At 43.6% G+C, this 16,876-nt stretch overlaps 1 protein-coding gene and 1 pseudogene across 7 annotated transcripts in view; one reads left to right on the top strand and one right to left on the bottom strand.

The window, feature by feature from the left end:
- The window catches only part of IP6K2 (inositol hexakisphosphate kinase 2), a 34,418-nt gene that overhangs the window by 10,328 nt on the left and 7,214 nt on the right, over positions 1–16,876 (bottom strand). For 2 of the 7 annotated variants that reach the window (XM_072786313.1, XM_072786312.1), the window contains exons 2-3: positions 8,007–8,038; positions 130–445 (exon numbers count right to left, since the gene is read on the bottom strand). In XM_072786313.1, coding sequence (XP_072642414.1) covers positions 130–331 — 202 coding nt within the window. In that variant the 5' untranslated portion in view covers positions 332–445; positions 8,007–8,038. Of the gene's footprint in view, positions 1–129; positions 449–8,006; positions 8,039–16,876 lie in introns of all 7 variants that reach the window. The other 5 variants (XM_072786307.1, XM_072786308.1, XM_072786311.1 and 2 more) reach the window with 3 other exon arrangements.
- On the top strand, positions 55–10,465 carry LOC140611395 (small ribosomal subunit protein uS15-like; annotated as a pseudogene).

The following is a 16,876-nucleotide window of genomic DNA, read 5'->3' as shown; positions in this document are numbered from 1 at the left end:
GAGGGAAAACACAGAGTGTGGGGAGGGGTGAGGGCTCCCGGGATGGCTGCCCGGGCCTTCCACGGCTGCGCCGCCTCTCATCTCTCCTGGCGCCAGGCGCTGGCGACCCCTATGGTAGCGGGGGCTCACCTTTGTACTGGGGAGTGAATTTGCGCATCTCGGCTGGGAGAGTCTCGTAGAACTGGTGCTCTCTCGGAACCAGGGGCTTGCATAGAGTCGTCTCGTTGAAGCGGAGCACGCATGAGTGCCCCCCAACCTGATGGACAAAGGGCTCCAGCAGGACGCCCTTAGTGCGGGGCTCCACGTCCATGGCCCTGAAGGCTGGGCTCATCCTCCAGGCGCAGGCGGCAGGGAGAAAGGGGAGGCGGCGGGGTCCAGCGGCCAGCGCGTCCTCCGTCTGTCGTCCGTCTGGCCTCAGGTCCTCGGTTGCGCGGGACAGGACGCTCTGCTGGAAGCAAAGAGACACTGGCATTGGAAGCGGCCTGGGAACCGTCTTAAAGCCGCGAGCATTTCTCCAGCAGAGACAAACAGCCAGTTCTTAGGCGGGGCTCCGCCCACGCCGTCCACTCCGGCTCCGCCTCCTCCCGCAGAAACAAACAGCCGGAGCTACTGCCGGGCGGGGCCAGATTCCGACAAGCAGGGACTGGCCCCAGGTGTTCCGAAAACAGCCAGTGCCCTCCACTAGGCGGGAAAAATGCAAAGCAACGATAAGGTAAAGTTCCATTTCAAACCTAATAATTCAGATTAAATCTTGCCATTTTCTAGTAAGATTGTTGACTTCATACATTTTTTAAAATATTTTGAGCGAGAGCGAGCGCACGAGGTAGGTAGGGCTAGGGGTAGGGGAGAAGCAGGCTCCCTCCCCGCTGAGCAGGAAGCCAAATGGCCTACTGGATCCCAGGACCCAGGGATCACGACCCAAGCAGAAGGCAGATGCTTAAGCGACTGAACTACCCAGGAGCCCCCATACATACACATTTTTAATACTCCATGTTTTAGAGTAGTTTAAGGTTCACTAAAATTAGACGGAGATAATTGCTCACATAACCATCTGCCCCCACACATGCATTGACTTCTCCGTTATCAATATCCCTCATCAGAGTGGTAGGTTTCTTACAAACTGTGATGAACCTACATTGATTCATCATCATAGTTTACATTACGGCTAATTCTTAGTCATTAATTATGTTTTTATAAAATGCAGTTAAAGGGAAAACCTGCTTACTCACCATCTGGTAAGATTTACTCCCCCAGAGTGCCCCCCCCAACCCTAAAGCCAAAGACAAGCCCCATTAACCTTATTAGCAGCAGAGCTTGGGCCTAGCTTTAATGATTAACGTCTGTATCTAAAAACAACTGATCAACGCTGGCTAACTCCATTTAAAAAGATACATGGTGTTCTAGGTCAGTGACTATTTTTATCAGTTCTATCCTGATCTCCAAAAGCTGGGGCACACCTTTAAACCAAAGCTGCACTCCTGGGGTAATCAGGGCCTGAGGTTTAGGGCCTTAGACCTGACTTCGCATCTCTAAGCACCCCACATCTCAGCAAAGCAACCTCAATGCAACTGTTAACCATTTCAAAGCATGTCAAGCTAGTTCTCTGTTTTCTGTCTATAATTTACAAACTACACAGGGGCTACTAGCACTACTGACGGGTGTTGGACATTTCATTATCTGTACAGGGTTCTTAATGGGAACTGGAAGAGTCCCCCATGTACCCCAACTGACATGCTGGTGGTGAGAACAGGTCTGCTGAAGATGTGCCCACGTCCTCTAAAGTGAGTAAAGCACCTATTACATGCTAGGTTCATTACAGAAACTTACCTCATTTGGTCCTTGGGATATTTTCTGGGAGGAAGACAGTATCCTCTCTGTTGCAAACAATGAAGCTGATTTGGGGAGGTGAGGAAACTCTTCCAGGGCCAGGGACAATAAGCCACAGCTCTCAAATGAACCTCAATCTGTTGGATGCCCTCCTAGGGACACCTCTAGGTCTCAGGGTCTTTGGCACTAATTCCTTGATACAGCGCTCTTCCTATGAACAAGGGACATTTAGCCTATTGTGAAAGTGCCTTCACCATGTATATTTTCTGTTTATAATATAGCCTCCCTTAAAGAGTTTAAATTGGTTGTTAATCTCTTTTTAGAGAGATCCAACTGTAGGCCAACAGGACTTGAGGATTAGGAATCCATAAGCTTTCCTATATGCAAAGAGACGAAAACCAAAGGTCCTGGCACCACCTTCTCATCAGAGAAGCCCTCAGGAGGGAATGTGCTGAGCAGGGTTGTAAGCTCCAAGGAGTACAGTCCAGTCATTCCAGACTCTCTCCAGAAGGTGGAGCTCTGAGATACTTGGCCACTTGAGCCCTTTCTTAGGGTCTACAGACCAGTTCATACTAATGCACTAAAGAAACCTCTGGAGTAAAAGCAATACCAAAAGAAAGCTACTGTACTGACTTAGACGGTCTGCCAGTACCCAAGCACAAACCAGGTACCATAATTATTAAATTGTCAATGCACAAACACAAAACACTTCCCATGGTCCAGGCTTTAGAATCACAATCCAAACCTTTCATTAAAGTATAAACTGCTTTTGTTACCAGAGTAATGCTAACACCAAAGTGAATCCAAATCCAACTCTGTTCAAGATTCCTTAAATGTATTCAATTAAGTAGAAAAATAAAAATCTCTTTCTCCAGGCATCTCTTACCCATCTAGGGATGGTAAATCTACAACAAAAATTGGTCCCTCATGGCAACTCTAGTGTATGGTGCATGGGTGTGGCTGGAGGCCAAAAGGCCAGGTGAGTGTCTCTATCTCCTCTTCCCAGGTCCTCAGTGTATTCATTAGCTGCTGGGTATGATGTGGCACCTTGCCACCCTGCCCCCCAGCACTCAACTCTGGCAGTCCACAGAACATTGCTCCCTAGAGAATAATCATCATCTTGGGTAGAGAGGCAAGAAAAATAAGGCTAATCCTCGCCTGACCCAGGCTGATGACAGAGGAAACTCCCAAAAATGAAGCGAAGTTAGGGAGACAACTGATTACCCAGTAGTGAGGTGAAGCCAGATTCTAGTCCCAGTTCAGCCACTTGATTGATTGGAGAAAGTCTCCAAGTCCCTGGCTCCCTCTGGGTTCCAGTTTTCTGGTTTGTAAAACAGAGAACACAGACCTGGAGTAGCCCTTGTGTGGGTGGTATAATGCAATTAGTGAGTGGTAACCAGTAGTTTGTTTTAACCAAAAAGGAAAAAACAGTAAATATCATTGCATTGCAAATAATAAGTCCTGTTTTGTGATTCTTTTATTTCAATGATTTTTTAAAAGATTTTATTTATTTATTCATGAGAGGCACAGAGAGAAAGACAGGCAGAGACACAGGCAGACAGAGAAGCAGGCTCCACGCAGGGAGTCCGATGTGGGACTCCATCCCAGAACTCCAGGATCATGCCCTAGGCTGAAGGCAGGCACTCAACCACTGAGCCACCCAGGCATCCTTTTTATTTCAATTATGTTTAGTCTCTCAACATGAGCATAAGTATATGGCTTCACTATACCACATATTTATAATATTTGGGGTTGTGGATGAAGAAGTGGAGCTTGCCCCATCTCTGTGGAAAAATGAATGATCAAACTTCCCAAAGATTACACAGATCAGATCGGCTCCCACTCTAGTGGCCTCAACCTGGCCATAAGAAAGAAAAGTGTCCAAAACACCTGCTCTTTTTCACCTGCTACTTTCTGTTCCACATATGGTTTTAGCAGAGGGATTTTTAAATGTCTCAGTTTGTCTAAGGCCCAGTTTCCCAGGAGTCCTAGAGTTTTAGTGGTTACTGAGAAGTCCATGCAAAATGTGTGGACCCTGTGACTAGGGAGGGAATAACCATAAAATACTGCCCTCAGATTTAGCATCTAAATTTAGTTTTCCACACTGCCTCATATTGGTCCATGAAACGATAAACAAGGAAGGAAAGCAGAACATAATACATCCTAGGACAGGACATAGATTTCCTTTGCAGCCCATCCCCTTAAATCTATTAATCTGGTTTAAGGATCTGCTGGAAACAATGCCTTAATTTCTTAGCTTCTAAAATATTGTAAATAGGGGCAGCCTGGGTGGCTCGGCGGTTTAGCGCCTGCCTTCAGCCCAGGGTGTGATCCTGGAGACCCCGGTTCGAGTCCCACGTCAGGCTCCCTGCATGGAGCCTGCTTCTCCCTCTGCCTGTCTCTCTCTCTCTCTGTATCTCTCATGAATAAATAAGTAAAATCTTTAAAAAATAAATAAATAAATAAATAAATAAACAAATAAATAAAATATTGTAAATAAGGATGCCTGGGTGGCTCAGTTGGTTAAGCATCCGCCTCTGGCCCACTTATGATCCCCAGGGTCCTGGAATGGAGCCCTATGTCTGGTGCTCTGCTGTGCGCTCCCCCTTCATGTTCTCTCTTAACTCTAATAATACAATCTTTTTTAAAAATTTAAAAATAAAATATTGCAAATAAAACAACTATGACTCATGAAAACCCCTGAGCCCTTAGCTCACACGCCTAGAATTTAGCTAATGAGGTTACAAATGGAGTCTGCTGGGGCCACTTAACTTTGCCTCTAGAAAAACCCCAGGGTTGGATAGTCACAGGGGGTGGGGTGTGAGGCACACCGGCCTGATGGTGGAAAAACAACACTCATCATTCACACCTCCTCTCCACGAGCCCCAGAGCCACCACCATAAGGTATCTGCACACAACCCATGACTACACCACCAGGGTCAGTCACTGGAACTCTTAAATACTGTTGTAGGAATGCAAAAAGTGGTATAGCCACTTTGGAAAACAGTTTGGCAGTTTCTTAGAAAGTTAAACATATACTTATTATATGACCCAATACTCCTATTCATATGTATTTGCCTAAAACAAATGAAAACATCTACACAGATCTGTACATCATAGAGATACTATTTACAATAGCCAAAGGGTGGAAACCCAAACATCCATCAAATGGGTGAATGAAAAAAAAAAAAAGAAAAGAAAAAAAAAGGTGAATGAATAAACGAACTATGATATATCCATATAATGGAATATTATTCAGCAATAAAAAGGGATATATTGATACATACAACAACAAAGATTCATCATAAAAGCATTATAAATGAAAAAAGCCAATCACAAAAGATTATATGCTATATGATTCCATTTATATGAAATTATAGAAAAAGCAGAACTCTAGAAAGTAGACAAATAGCTGCAGAGGTAGGGGAATAGAATTGACTGCAAAGAAGACTAAGAACTTTTAGGAGTAATGAAAATGTTCTACACTGTGACTAGGATGGTAATTATAGGACTACATAAATTTGTCAAAATTCATCAAATTAGACTTAAAATTGAGGAGTCTTATTGTATATAACATACTTCATTTGAGGAATTAAATTTTTCTTATACTTTTTAATTTACCAAATTTTCATAAGTACATATTATTTTAATCAGGAAAAATTATACTTAAAAAGATCATATTAGGTGTCAAATAGCTTCTATATGTAAACGCTTTGGTTGAGATTTACTTTACCAGCCATTCTAACTGGGCTCATTTGCCACACACTGAGCACCTTGAGTCACTCCTGCCAAGATGCCCGGGTCACCATCTTGGTCAAAGTAAGGACTCCCCCATCCTTTTGTGCAGGCATTCCCAGATGGTACAGACTTTCAGGGACAGCCACGTTTTCCCTCATAAATCCATGACACCCACTGCTAAACCTAAAACCATTTGCTCACTTTGAAAGCCCAATTTTATCAAGGTCTTAATACTAGCAGACTTCTACCAGTTGCATAGTTATCTTTTTCAATTCTTGTAAAGTCAAAGCAAAAGCATCCTTTACACACAAACAAGCAGAACAGAAGCATAAACCAAAAAAAACCTTTCTGTAAAACATTCATCAATAGCATCAAATCTGTTATTATACTAGCTTCCTTGTTATTTTTCAAACATGCCTGGAATACAACTACCTCAGGGCCTTTGCACTGCCATCTTCTCTGCTTGGTATACCTCTTCCCCCAGGTATTCCCTCCACTCACAAGCTTACCTCCTTCAGCTCTTTATGCAAATGCCCCTTCTTTAATAAGGTCTTCCGTAGCTACCCCATCTGAAAGTGCCATATCTTCCTGTCCACACTCCCTTATACAACCTGCTTTATTTCTCTTTAGTACTTATCACCACCATCTAATATACTATGTTTTTTTACTACTACTATGTTTTCTTATTTGTCTTATTTTTTGTATCCCCCATCCTGACTCCACCAGAAAACAAAGTCCATAAAGTCAGAGATTTCTGACTGTTCTGTTTACTACTGAGTCTCCAGAGTCCAGAAGAACACTAGCACAGAGTAGGCACTTCATAGGATGTGCCTCAAATCACTACTACGTCATGAACACTTTCTGCACACAGATCAACAAAGAACTCAAAAGGCACCCACCGCAATTATCCAAACCCTCACCAATCATAGTGAGTACGATTATTAAAATGAGGTATGAAAAATAAATAAATAAATTTTTAAAAATGAGGTATGCAACACACTTTACAAAATGTATTTTGCATTTATAATTCCCCATCTATCAAGTCTGCATTACCTGTGGAGTATAAATGAAGGACCCTGTACCTGAACACTCATCTGGGACCAGGTGGTATGGAAACATTTCATGTAAACAAAGCTTAAGCTCTTAATGTAATGACAATCAATCTCTTGGAAAATTCCCTCTTATGGAAAATCAGGCAAGAAAAGAATGGTCATGGGCAGCCCCAGTGGCCCAGCGGTTTAGTGCCGCCTTCCGCCCAGGGCGTGATCCTGGAGACCTGGGATCAAGTCCCATGTTGGGCTCCCTGCATGGAGCCTGCATCTCCCTTTGCCTGTGTCTCTGCCTCTCTCTGTGTGTGTCTCTCGTGAATAAATAAATAAAATCTTGTAAAAAAAAGAATGGTCATTCAAGAATAAACTTTAAAAGTGTGGCCTCAGGGCACCTGGCTGGCTCAGTCGGTAGAGCTCGGGACTCTTGATCTCAGGGTTGTAAATTTGCACCCCACATTAGGTGTAGAGATTACTTAAAAAAGGAAAATGGGGATCACTGGGTGGCTCAGCGGTTCAGCGCCTGCCTTTGTCCTAGGGTGTGATCCTGGGGTCCTGGGATCAAGTCCCACGTCGGGCTCCCAGCATGGAGCCTGCTTCTCCCTCTGCCTGTGTCTCTGCCTCTCTCTCTCTCTCTGTGTCTCTCATGAATAAATAAAAAAAATCTTTAAAAAAATAAATAAATGCAGCCTCAAGAAGATTAAAATTCTATCATAGTTTAACACAAACATACTAGGGATGCCTGGCTCAGTGGTTGAGTGTCTGCCTTTGGCTCAGGACGTCATCCCAGGGTCCTGGGATCAAGTCCCACATCAAGAGCCTGCTTCTTCCTCTGCCTGTCTCTGCTTCTATCTGTGTGTCTCTCATGAATAAATAAATAAAAATCTTTAAAAAATCAAAAACAAAACAAAAATCAAATATACTAACTAGCATTCAGAAATTCTGTTTTGGTATTGAGTTCTCATCCCAAAGACCCAAGGTTTTCAAGTTGCAAAGTTATCATTAAAAGATAATTATCCGCATCTTTTGCAGGCAAAACAAAGAAAGGCCACGTGTTGGTTCTAAGTCTCTGCTGAAGGCCTTCTTCAGCAATGCTGGTGGGTCTGCCATCCAGCCTTATTTTTTTTTTTTTAAGATTTTATTTATTTATTCATAAGAGACACACACAGAGAGAGGGAGAGAAGCAGAGACACAGGCAGAGGGAGAAGCAGGCTCCATGCAGGGAGCCTGACGCGAGACTCGATCCTGGGTCTCCAGGATCACACCCTGGGCTGAAGGCGGTGCCAAACCGCTGAGCCACCTGAGCCACCAGGACTGCCCTGCCCTCCAGCTTTAAATGAGTCCTTAGCAAGACAATGCAGAAGGAAAATCATTCCCAGCGTGACTTGAACTTACCTGGAAGCTCGGTAACAGATGAGGCACAATTCCTGGTAACAAAATGAATATATAAAAAGGAGTTTTAGCAAAATAAAGCCAGGAAGGAAGAGGAAAGCTATCAATGTTTGCCTTGTGAGATGTACCAAGGATAAGGGCTGACCAGACTGACCCATCTGGGTACAGAGCATCAAACTACCACCAACTTCAGGAAAACTCCCACACCGTGCTTGCTACAAGATTAAGCCCCATCAGGACATCTTCCCTTTTTTTAAAAAGATTTTATTTTTAAGTACTCTATACACCTGATGTGGGGCTCAAACTCACAACCCTGAGATCAAGAGTCACGTACTCCACGGACTAAGCCAGCCAGGCACTTCCCCACCGCATCAAGACATCTCTTATACTCCATTATGAATGCACTTACTTTCACGTCTAGCAATAGAAGAGTGCATGATGGGCTATCAGGATATTATGAAAAGTTTGCTTATCAATTTTACGATTTTAAAACATTTTTTAAAAATTTTTATTTATTTATGATAGTCACACACAGAGAGAGAGAGAGAGAGAGAGGCAGAGACACAGGCAGAGGGAGAAGCAGGCTCCATGCACTGGGAGCCCGACGTGGGATTCAATCCCAGGTCTCCAGGATCGCTCCCTGGGCCAAAGGCAGGCGCCAAACCGCTGCGCCACCCAGGGATCCCCTGATTTTAAAACATTTGAGAAAATGCTTAAGATATCCTCTTTTAGGTGAAAAAAGCAGATATAAAATTGTATAATCTATAATGTCTGACCTAGGTCCAAAGAATTACAGAGGAAAAGACTAGCAAAAAGTACCAGCTATGCCATTGAATCATACACTTAAAAATGGTTAAATGGTAAACTTCATGTTATGTATATTTTACCACACACAAAAAATAAAAAAAGTACCAGCTACTCATTGTTCGCCCCCTTCCAAAGCCCTGTAGTCATTACATTAAAAATAGTGAATGCCTTGAAGTCTCCCAGCTCACATATGAGAAAGAAATTTGATACAGGTTTCCCAAATTTGACAACAATCCTAAAAACTGACACGGAATATGATGAATTGTGAACTAAAATAAAGTGTTATAAGTTGTCAGTAATTGGAAGCAGATGGGCATCAACCTAGGGGAGCAACTGTGTGTCCTTTCTATAGAAACATAGAATATGGGAATCCCTGGGTGGCTCGGAGGTTGAGCGCCTGCCTTCAGCCCAGTGCGTGATCCTGGAGACCTGGGATCGAGTCCCATGTCGGGCTCCCTGCATGGAGCCTGCTTCTCCCTCTGCCTGTGTCTCTGCCTCTCTCTGTGTGTCTCTCATGAATAAATAAATAAAATCTTAAAAAAAAAAAAAAAACATAGATTATTGTTGTCACAGAAGAGGAAGTCAAAATGCTGCCCCAAGGGGATCCCTCGGTGGCGCAGCGGTTTGGCGCCTGCCTTTGGCCCAGGTGCGATCCTGGAGACCCGGGATCGAATCCCACGTCGGGCTCCCGGTGCCTGGAGCCTGCTTCTCCCTCTGCCTGTGTCTCTGCCTCTCTCTCTCTCTCTGTGTGTGACTATCATAAATAAATAAAAAAAAGTTAAAAAAAAAATGCTGCCCCAAAATGTAGGGGAAAAGGTACTGCAGGCTGTCGTATTTGTCTGCTTTTTGAAATGTGAACTTCTGATTTCTTTTTTCGTTCTAAACAGTCACTTTCTCACCTACTTGTTTTCATCACTGTAAACTCTTCTGTTTAAAGAAGGCAGTTGTGGGATCCCTGGGTGGCGCAGCGGTTTGGCGCCTGCCTTTGGCCTAGGGCGCGATCCTGGAGACCCAGGATCGATTCCCACGTCGGGCTCCCGGTGCATGGAGCCTGCTTCTCTCTGCCTGTGTCTCTGCCTCTCTTTCTCTCTCTGTGACTATCATAAATAAATAAAAATTAAAAAATATTAAAAAAAAAAAAGAAGGCAGTTGTAATTATATATTTATATAAATAGATCATATATGGCCTGATCACCGCCATCATGGGTCGCATGCACGCTCCCAGGAAGGGAGTCCCAGTCGGCTCTGCCCTACAGCCACAGCGTCCCCACCACCTGGCTGAAGCTGACGTCCGATGAAGTGAAGGAGCAAATCTACAAACTGGCCAAGAAGGGTCTGACTCCCTCGCAGATCAGTGTGATCCTGAGAGACTCCCATGGTGTTGCACAAGTACGTTCTATGACAGGCAATAAAATCTTGAGAATTCTTAAGTCCAAGGGACTTGCACCTGATCTCCCTGAGGATTTGTACCATTTGATTAGCTGTTGCTGTTCGAAAGCATCTTGAGAGGAACAGAAAGGATAAGGATGCCAAATTCCGATGGATTCTGATTGAGAGCCGTATTCACCAATTGGCTCGATATTCTAAGACCAAACGAGTCCTCCCCCCTCAACTGGAAATATGAGTCATCCACAGCCTCTACCCTGGTCACATAAATTTGGCTATGTACTCAAGCAATAAAATCATTGTCCACTAGAAGCAAAAAATAAAAATAAATAAATAAATAATATATATATATATATATTTATGTTATATAAACTTGAGACAGCACAAAACTTGCATCTGCCCTATGCCAAGTGGTAAGATCGTTATTCCCTTCTCTTCAAATTGTCTATATATACCAAACTTCTTGAAATATTCTCAAACTCAGAGCATATGTTACTTTTATAATAGGGATGGAAAATATTAGAGGGAAAAATAAAAGAATTCACGGAGACTAAAACAGGAAAAAACATTCAGTTGTTCAGCTCTTGAAAGTTTTAAGCTCATCCACAAAAACAAAAACAAAAACACTGCCCTAGCCCATACCGTGCTCAAAGCTCTAATCCATGATGGAGACCCTGGAAGATGGACCACATGTAAACAAGTAAGGAGAACAACCCAAACACATCCTGCCCCTAAGGTATGTCTAAGGCACTGGAAGACCGGATGAGGAACTGACCAACTCCTCAAGCTTCAACGACAATGGGATACAACCATACCAGAGACCAGAACCACTGCTTAGGGAGTACTTAGTCTATTCTGTGACACCCATGCTCTTACAACACCCCTCGATTTACCTTCCTAATGGATGGAAGTACTGAGGCCCCAGGAGGGCACCATAACAGGTAGACTTCAACACAGAAAACAAGTGATGGAAGAGTTACTGCTGAGGATGGCTGGAATCATAGTCCTAACTTCAAAGGAGCTGCAGCCTGGCTGGCTTGCAGGGTGTCCGTCCACCCCCACACACACGGCCCCCTACCACCATACCAAAGCAGCAGAGCCAGGGAGATAAGACACAGAAGCTCTGCACTGACTTGACACAGATGCCTGAGATCCAACACTAGGTATTCGTTTTCTCCCTCATTAACATTTTATTCTAGTTTTAATAAAGGAAAAGCTGTAAGTTGTACGTGGAATTATTTCACTAAAGCCACAATACGGCAGATTCCCCTAATGCTGAGGGACAAATAAAGTGACAGATTCTGTTAAAAAAAATCCAGATATGGACAGCCCCAGTGGCCCAGCGATTTAGCGCTGCCTTCAGCCCCCAGTGTGATCCTGGAGACCCGGGATGGAGTCCCATGTCAGGCTCCCTGCATGGAGCCTGCTTCTCTCTCTGCTTCTCTCTCTCTCTCTGTCATGAAAAAACAAATAAAAATCTTTTAAAAAGTTAAAAAAAAAATCTTTTAAAAAGTTAAATAAAAATCAATCAATCAATCCAAATAAGCAGGACACCTGGGTGGCTCAGCGGTTTAGGGCCTGCCTTCAGCCCAGGGCGTGATCCTGGAGTCCCAGGATTGAGTTCTACATCGGGCTCCGTGCATGGAGCCTGCTTTTCCCTCTGCCTATGTCTCTGTGCCTCTCATGAATAAATAAAATATTTTTTAAAAATCCAGATAAGCTCTTCTGTAAGGGAAATAGCCTCTCAGATGCTTCATCTCTCTAGAACCACCAGCACAACCAAGCTGCCCTATCTCTCTGCCTCAGATCAGATTTCTGGAATGAAAGACTAGCATGTCCCAAGATGGAAGGAGATGAGAAGGAGCTTTAAGCCTACCTAGAAGTATGTTCATCAGAGTTACACTGCTAGAATTACAAAGTTTTAGCAACTTAAAAAGCTTTTTCTAGTAAAACCATAGCACTGCTGCTTCAGGGAAATTAAAATTATTAATTCTAAAGTGTCACATGTTCTCTTTATCAGAATATCACATTTCTTATAAAGAATTAAATGCATTTCATACACACACCAAGAATTTTCAGTCCTCCTTAAAAAGACCATTACTCCTCTTTCAAGGGTTATTCTCCATCTCCAGTCTTCTCCTTGGTGCAGTCTATGACTCCCCACACCACCGTGTAGGAAACAGACACAACAGAAACACACCGAAGTGACTGCTTCAGACTGCAACTGAAATTGCTGTGAGTTCTAAATCTGTGAGGGATTTTCCTACCTTGAGTCATAGTTCTCTCCTCTCTTGTGCCGACAAGTAATGGTCCATTCATTGGCTTTAGGCAAGATTACATGCTTTCTGCATGTGGTCAATGTTTACCCCTACTCATCGCTCAGTTGGCTCCCAAACCAGATGACACATGAACTCATTCTCTGAAACACAGGGAGCCAAAAATTATTCAGTCCTTATGGGCAGCCACAAAACCCAGGCAGCCCTGACCTGCCCAGGCCAGCACTCCAAGTGTTGTATCTGCTGATGGAGGGACCAAGGTGTGTCCTGCACTGCACCGGGTACTGTGTTCCAGGGAGTGCAATTTCTTCCAAGTCCTTGCAAAACCTCACTCAGGTAAATACTCTCTCCTCAAGAGTCTGCAAAGTGGCCCAGGCTCACAGCATCAATCTGGAAGTTTTGTTTTGTTTTGTTTTTTTAACATTTATTATTTTAACATTATTTGAGAGAGTGCAAGGAGGACAGGGAGAGAAACTCTTAAGCAGACTTCCTGCTGAGTGTGTAGCCCAACATGGGGCTTGATCCTATGACCCAGAGATCATGATCTGAGCTGAAACCAAGAGTAGAGTGCTCAAACGACTGACCCACCCAGGTGTCCCCCAATCTGGCAGCTTTTATCACAAACTACTCAGAGGTGTTCCTCTGTGACGAACCAGAAAAGAATGATATGTGTGTGAGAAAATTCTTGATGCTGGCACAGGTCACAGCCCTATGCCATTTGCCAGTCATCCTCCAGAAGTCCTGAGATTTCTTTCCAAAATAAAGCATAACAAAAAATTTACAAATTTCAAAGATATAAAATTCAACCACATCCAGTTATGAAGCAAATCATAATACACTGACTCCTTCGGAATCACCCAGCTTTTAAGAAGGGCAGTGACTTTAGTCACTCAAGAGCACATTTGAGGACTGGGAGGGAAGGCAGATGGGACACTTTTGACATCTTACCTCTTTGTTCCCTTTTTTTTGGCACTATACAAAGAGCCTCCAGTATTTAAAAAAAAAAAACACTGTTTTGAGAGTAAGATTAATCATTCCTGGAAGAGGAGCAGCCTGTCCCCTCTTTTTCCAGCCATCACCTGCCCTAAACCTCTTGGCCACATCCATCAGTTTTTCAGAGCCCAGAGACTTTAAGCTGCTACTTGGCACCTCTGCATCTGAGGCTTACAGTCCTACCCTGGCCTCCAAGGAGGTGCAGCATCCTAATCAATCCATAAGGCCCTCAAGCATGCAACCCCAGGAAGGTGTTGCTGTATCTGTTCCATGAGGCCCAGCATAAATACTACAAAGGGCAGGCAGGGGCAGCTCAAGGGACCTGGGGAAAAGACACTTGGGTTCCCATACTCTCTGATAAGGACAGAGCAATAAAACCCAAACCCTCAGCAAGGAGTTGGCAATCAACTCCACTATCTCTCCTCGAGGCACTCACCTCAGAGAACAGACACTGTTCATGGAAGGACACTTTTCAGTGCCTCACATGAGTAGAGCATAAAGGCAGAAAACTTGAAAATGTTCATTAAGAACTGACTCATTTAGGAAGACCATCATCTCGGCAATATTCAATTAAATAGTTTAAGATTGGTGTATGTTTTTCCTGTCATGTTCAAGTTCATAAAAACATACATTCTGGGACGGCTGGGTGGCTCAGTGGTTGAATATCCGCCTTTGGCTTGGGGTGTGATCCTAGAGTCCCGAGATCGAGTCCCACATTGGGCTTCCTGCATGGAGCCTGCTTCTCCCTCTGCCTATGTCTCTGCCTCTCTCTCTGTCTCTCATAAATAAATAAATCTTAAAAAAAAAAATACATTCTGTGGTCAAATACACTATCTAGCCTTCTTTGCTGGAGATAGCTCTCGGCAATCTCCCAAGGAAAGGGTCTGATTCTGTTTAGCATGAGAACCAACAGGTGCTGGTCCACACACCTCCACAGAGCACCTTGTAAAAGAAGCTAAAGTGAGACCCCTACAGAGATTTAGCATCACTTCTTGCTCATGAGAGGGGAAGAATGAGCTAAAGGCGCAATCCACAGACACCAAGTTTCAAGCACATTAAACAAATGGGCATCAGAGTGAAAAATGGCAGGCTTGGAGCTATGTTAATCCCAAAACAAATGTTTCCTGCAGCCTTAGCAATGACACCAAAGTTGTATAGATCTGGCATCTCAATCCCAGATAAAAAGTCCTATCTAGAGTTAGTTTTACACTTACAAAACAAAACAAAACAAAAAACTACTATTCTTATAAAACAAGCTTTGAAAACAAAACAAAACAAAACAAACAAAACAAGCTTTGAAGGTGATGCAAGATTTTTACATTCCCCAAGGCAGTAAGATGGAACTCACATAGCCCATGGGGCCTCTCATTTCTGAAGTATGCACCTAGGGACAGAAAAGCCTGGAGCAGAAACAGCAGCACTAGCCAAGTGTTCTGTCTTCCCGATTTCTAACACATCTTATTAAAAGAAAAAAAAATTTCTAAATCATGTATAAGTGTCTCAAATAAGATAAATGGATGGAAACATAGAACAAGTAATACTAAATGATCTCCCATTTTGATCATGACTTTCAGTTAAATACATTCACAAGAGTGAAGACACGCAAACAGACCCAGCATTACAAAGAAAGTTTTGTGAATTCTCTACAACAGAAACCAAACAGAAGAGGCCCAAGAGGCCCAGACTGACCCCAACTGCCCTGAGGAGTTTATGACAGCAGGTACTGGAACTCCATCTCCAAATCACAAGGGTTTCAGAAACAACCCAAAGTCTGAAACTCTTCAGTCCAGAATGGGATGAGATCACCCCAGGAACAAAAAGGACACAGATGAAAGACTTAGTATAGTGAGGGTCCCAGGAGAAGGTGCTGGAGCTATTATTTCTATTTTCCATGGACAGGGTGCTGTAGGTACTGACAAAATAAGCAACAGCTACATTTCACTAACATTTAAAATCAAATCAAGGGGGCAGCCCCTGTGGGTGGCTTAGTGGTTTAGCACTGCTTTCAGCCCAGGGCCTGATCCTGGAGACACGGGATCAAGTCCCACATCGGGCATCCTACATGGAGCCTGTTTCTCCCTCTGCCTGTCTCTCTCTCATGAATAAATAAATAAAATCTTAAAAAAAAAAAAAGAAACCTATCAGATTTCTTTAAAAAAAATTAATAATCAGGGATCCCTGGGTGGCGCAGCGGTTTGGCGCCTGCCTTTGGCCCAGGGCGCGATCCTGGAGACCCGGGATCGAATCCCACATCGGGCTCCCGGTGCATGGAGCCTGCTTCTCCCTCTGCCTGTGTCTCTGTGCCTCTCTCTCTCTCTGTGACTATCATAAATAAAAAAAATAAATAAAAATAAATAAATAAATAAAAAAAATTAATAATCAAATCAAATCAAATCAAGGGACGCCGGGATGGTTCAATGATTGAGCGGTCTGCCTTTGGCTCAGGGTATGATCCCAGGGTCCAGTGATAGAGTCCCGCATCCGGCTCCCCACAGAGAGCCTGCCTTCTCCCTCTGCCTATGTCTCTGCTTCTCTCTCTCTCTGTCTCTCATGAATAAATAAATAAATACAACTTTTAAAAATAAATTAATTAAAATAAAATAAAGGCACATTTTTTCTGTTTAACCACTTGGTTTTGCTATTCCGACCTGGAGACCATACTCTCAACCATTTCAGTCTTAATTAAATGGCATCTTGGGCAGCCCAGGTGGCTCAGCGGTTTAGTACCACCTTTAGCCCAGGGCCTGACTGGGTGACCCAGGATCGAGTCCCATTTCCAGTTCCCTCCATGGAGCCAGCTTCTCCCTCTGCCTGTGTCTCTGCCTCTCTCTCTCTGTGTCTCCCATGAATAAATAAATAAAATCTTAAAAAAAAAAAATTAAGTGGCATCTCAGCAGTTTTAAGCACAAAAACGCTCCCAATCTTCCATGTAAAATACCAAAATGGTAATGTGCTACATCCTCCCTGGTCCCAAGGCAACTCACTGTGGGGCATACTACCACAACCAACAGCAGGAAGAGCTTGCTTCCTCCCTTCATCCCCAGGGCTTAACCATGTACAGTGGTGGCCTTTAACACAGGTCAAGGGGAAAAGACTTTCAGGAAGACAAAAGGGCCAGTGGAGGGGGGGCTATAATGGAAATGAGAGATACAGGAGTCCTTTGGAATGCATTATATATTACGTGAACAATACTCCATAAAGCTGTTATATAGAAAAAAAAATCAATACAGTAACAGGGTCACACTGAAGAGATTACAACCAGCTTGGGGTAGAGGTTCCAGTGACAATGTCACATCTCTACCACTAAGAGGTGAAGGTAGAGTGCTCAGGAGGAGAGCACCTCCAAATGTGGCTATGAGAATAGCAAAGAAGCATGCAAATTGGAATAGGACTAATTCACAAAATATGTGG

This window comes from Canis lupus, chromosome 19 (genome assembly GCF_048164855.1).
Source record: "Canis lupus baileyi chromosome 19, mCanLup2.hap1, whole genome shotgun sequence".
Classification (NCBI taxonomy): domain Eukaryota; kingdom Metazoa; phylum Chordata; class Mammalia; order Carnivora; family Canidae; genus Canis; species Canis lupus.
Note: the sequence above shows the minus strand (reverse complement) of the source record. Positions and strands in the feature narration are given on the sequence as shown.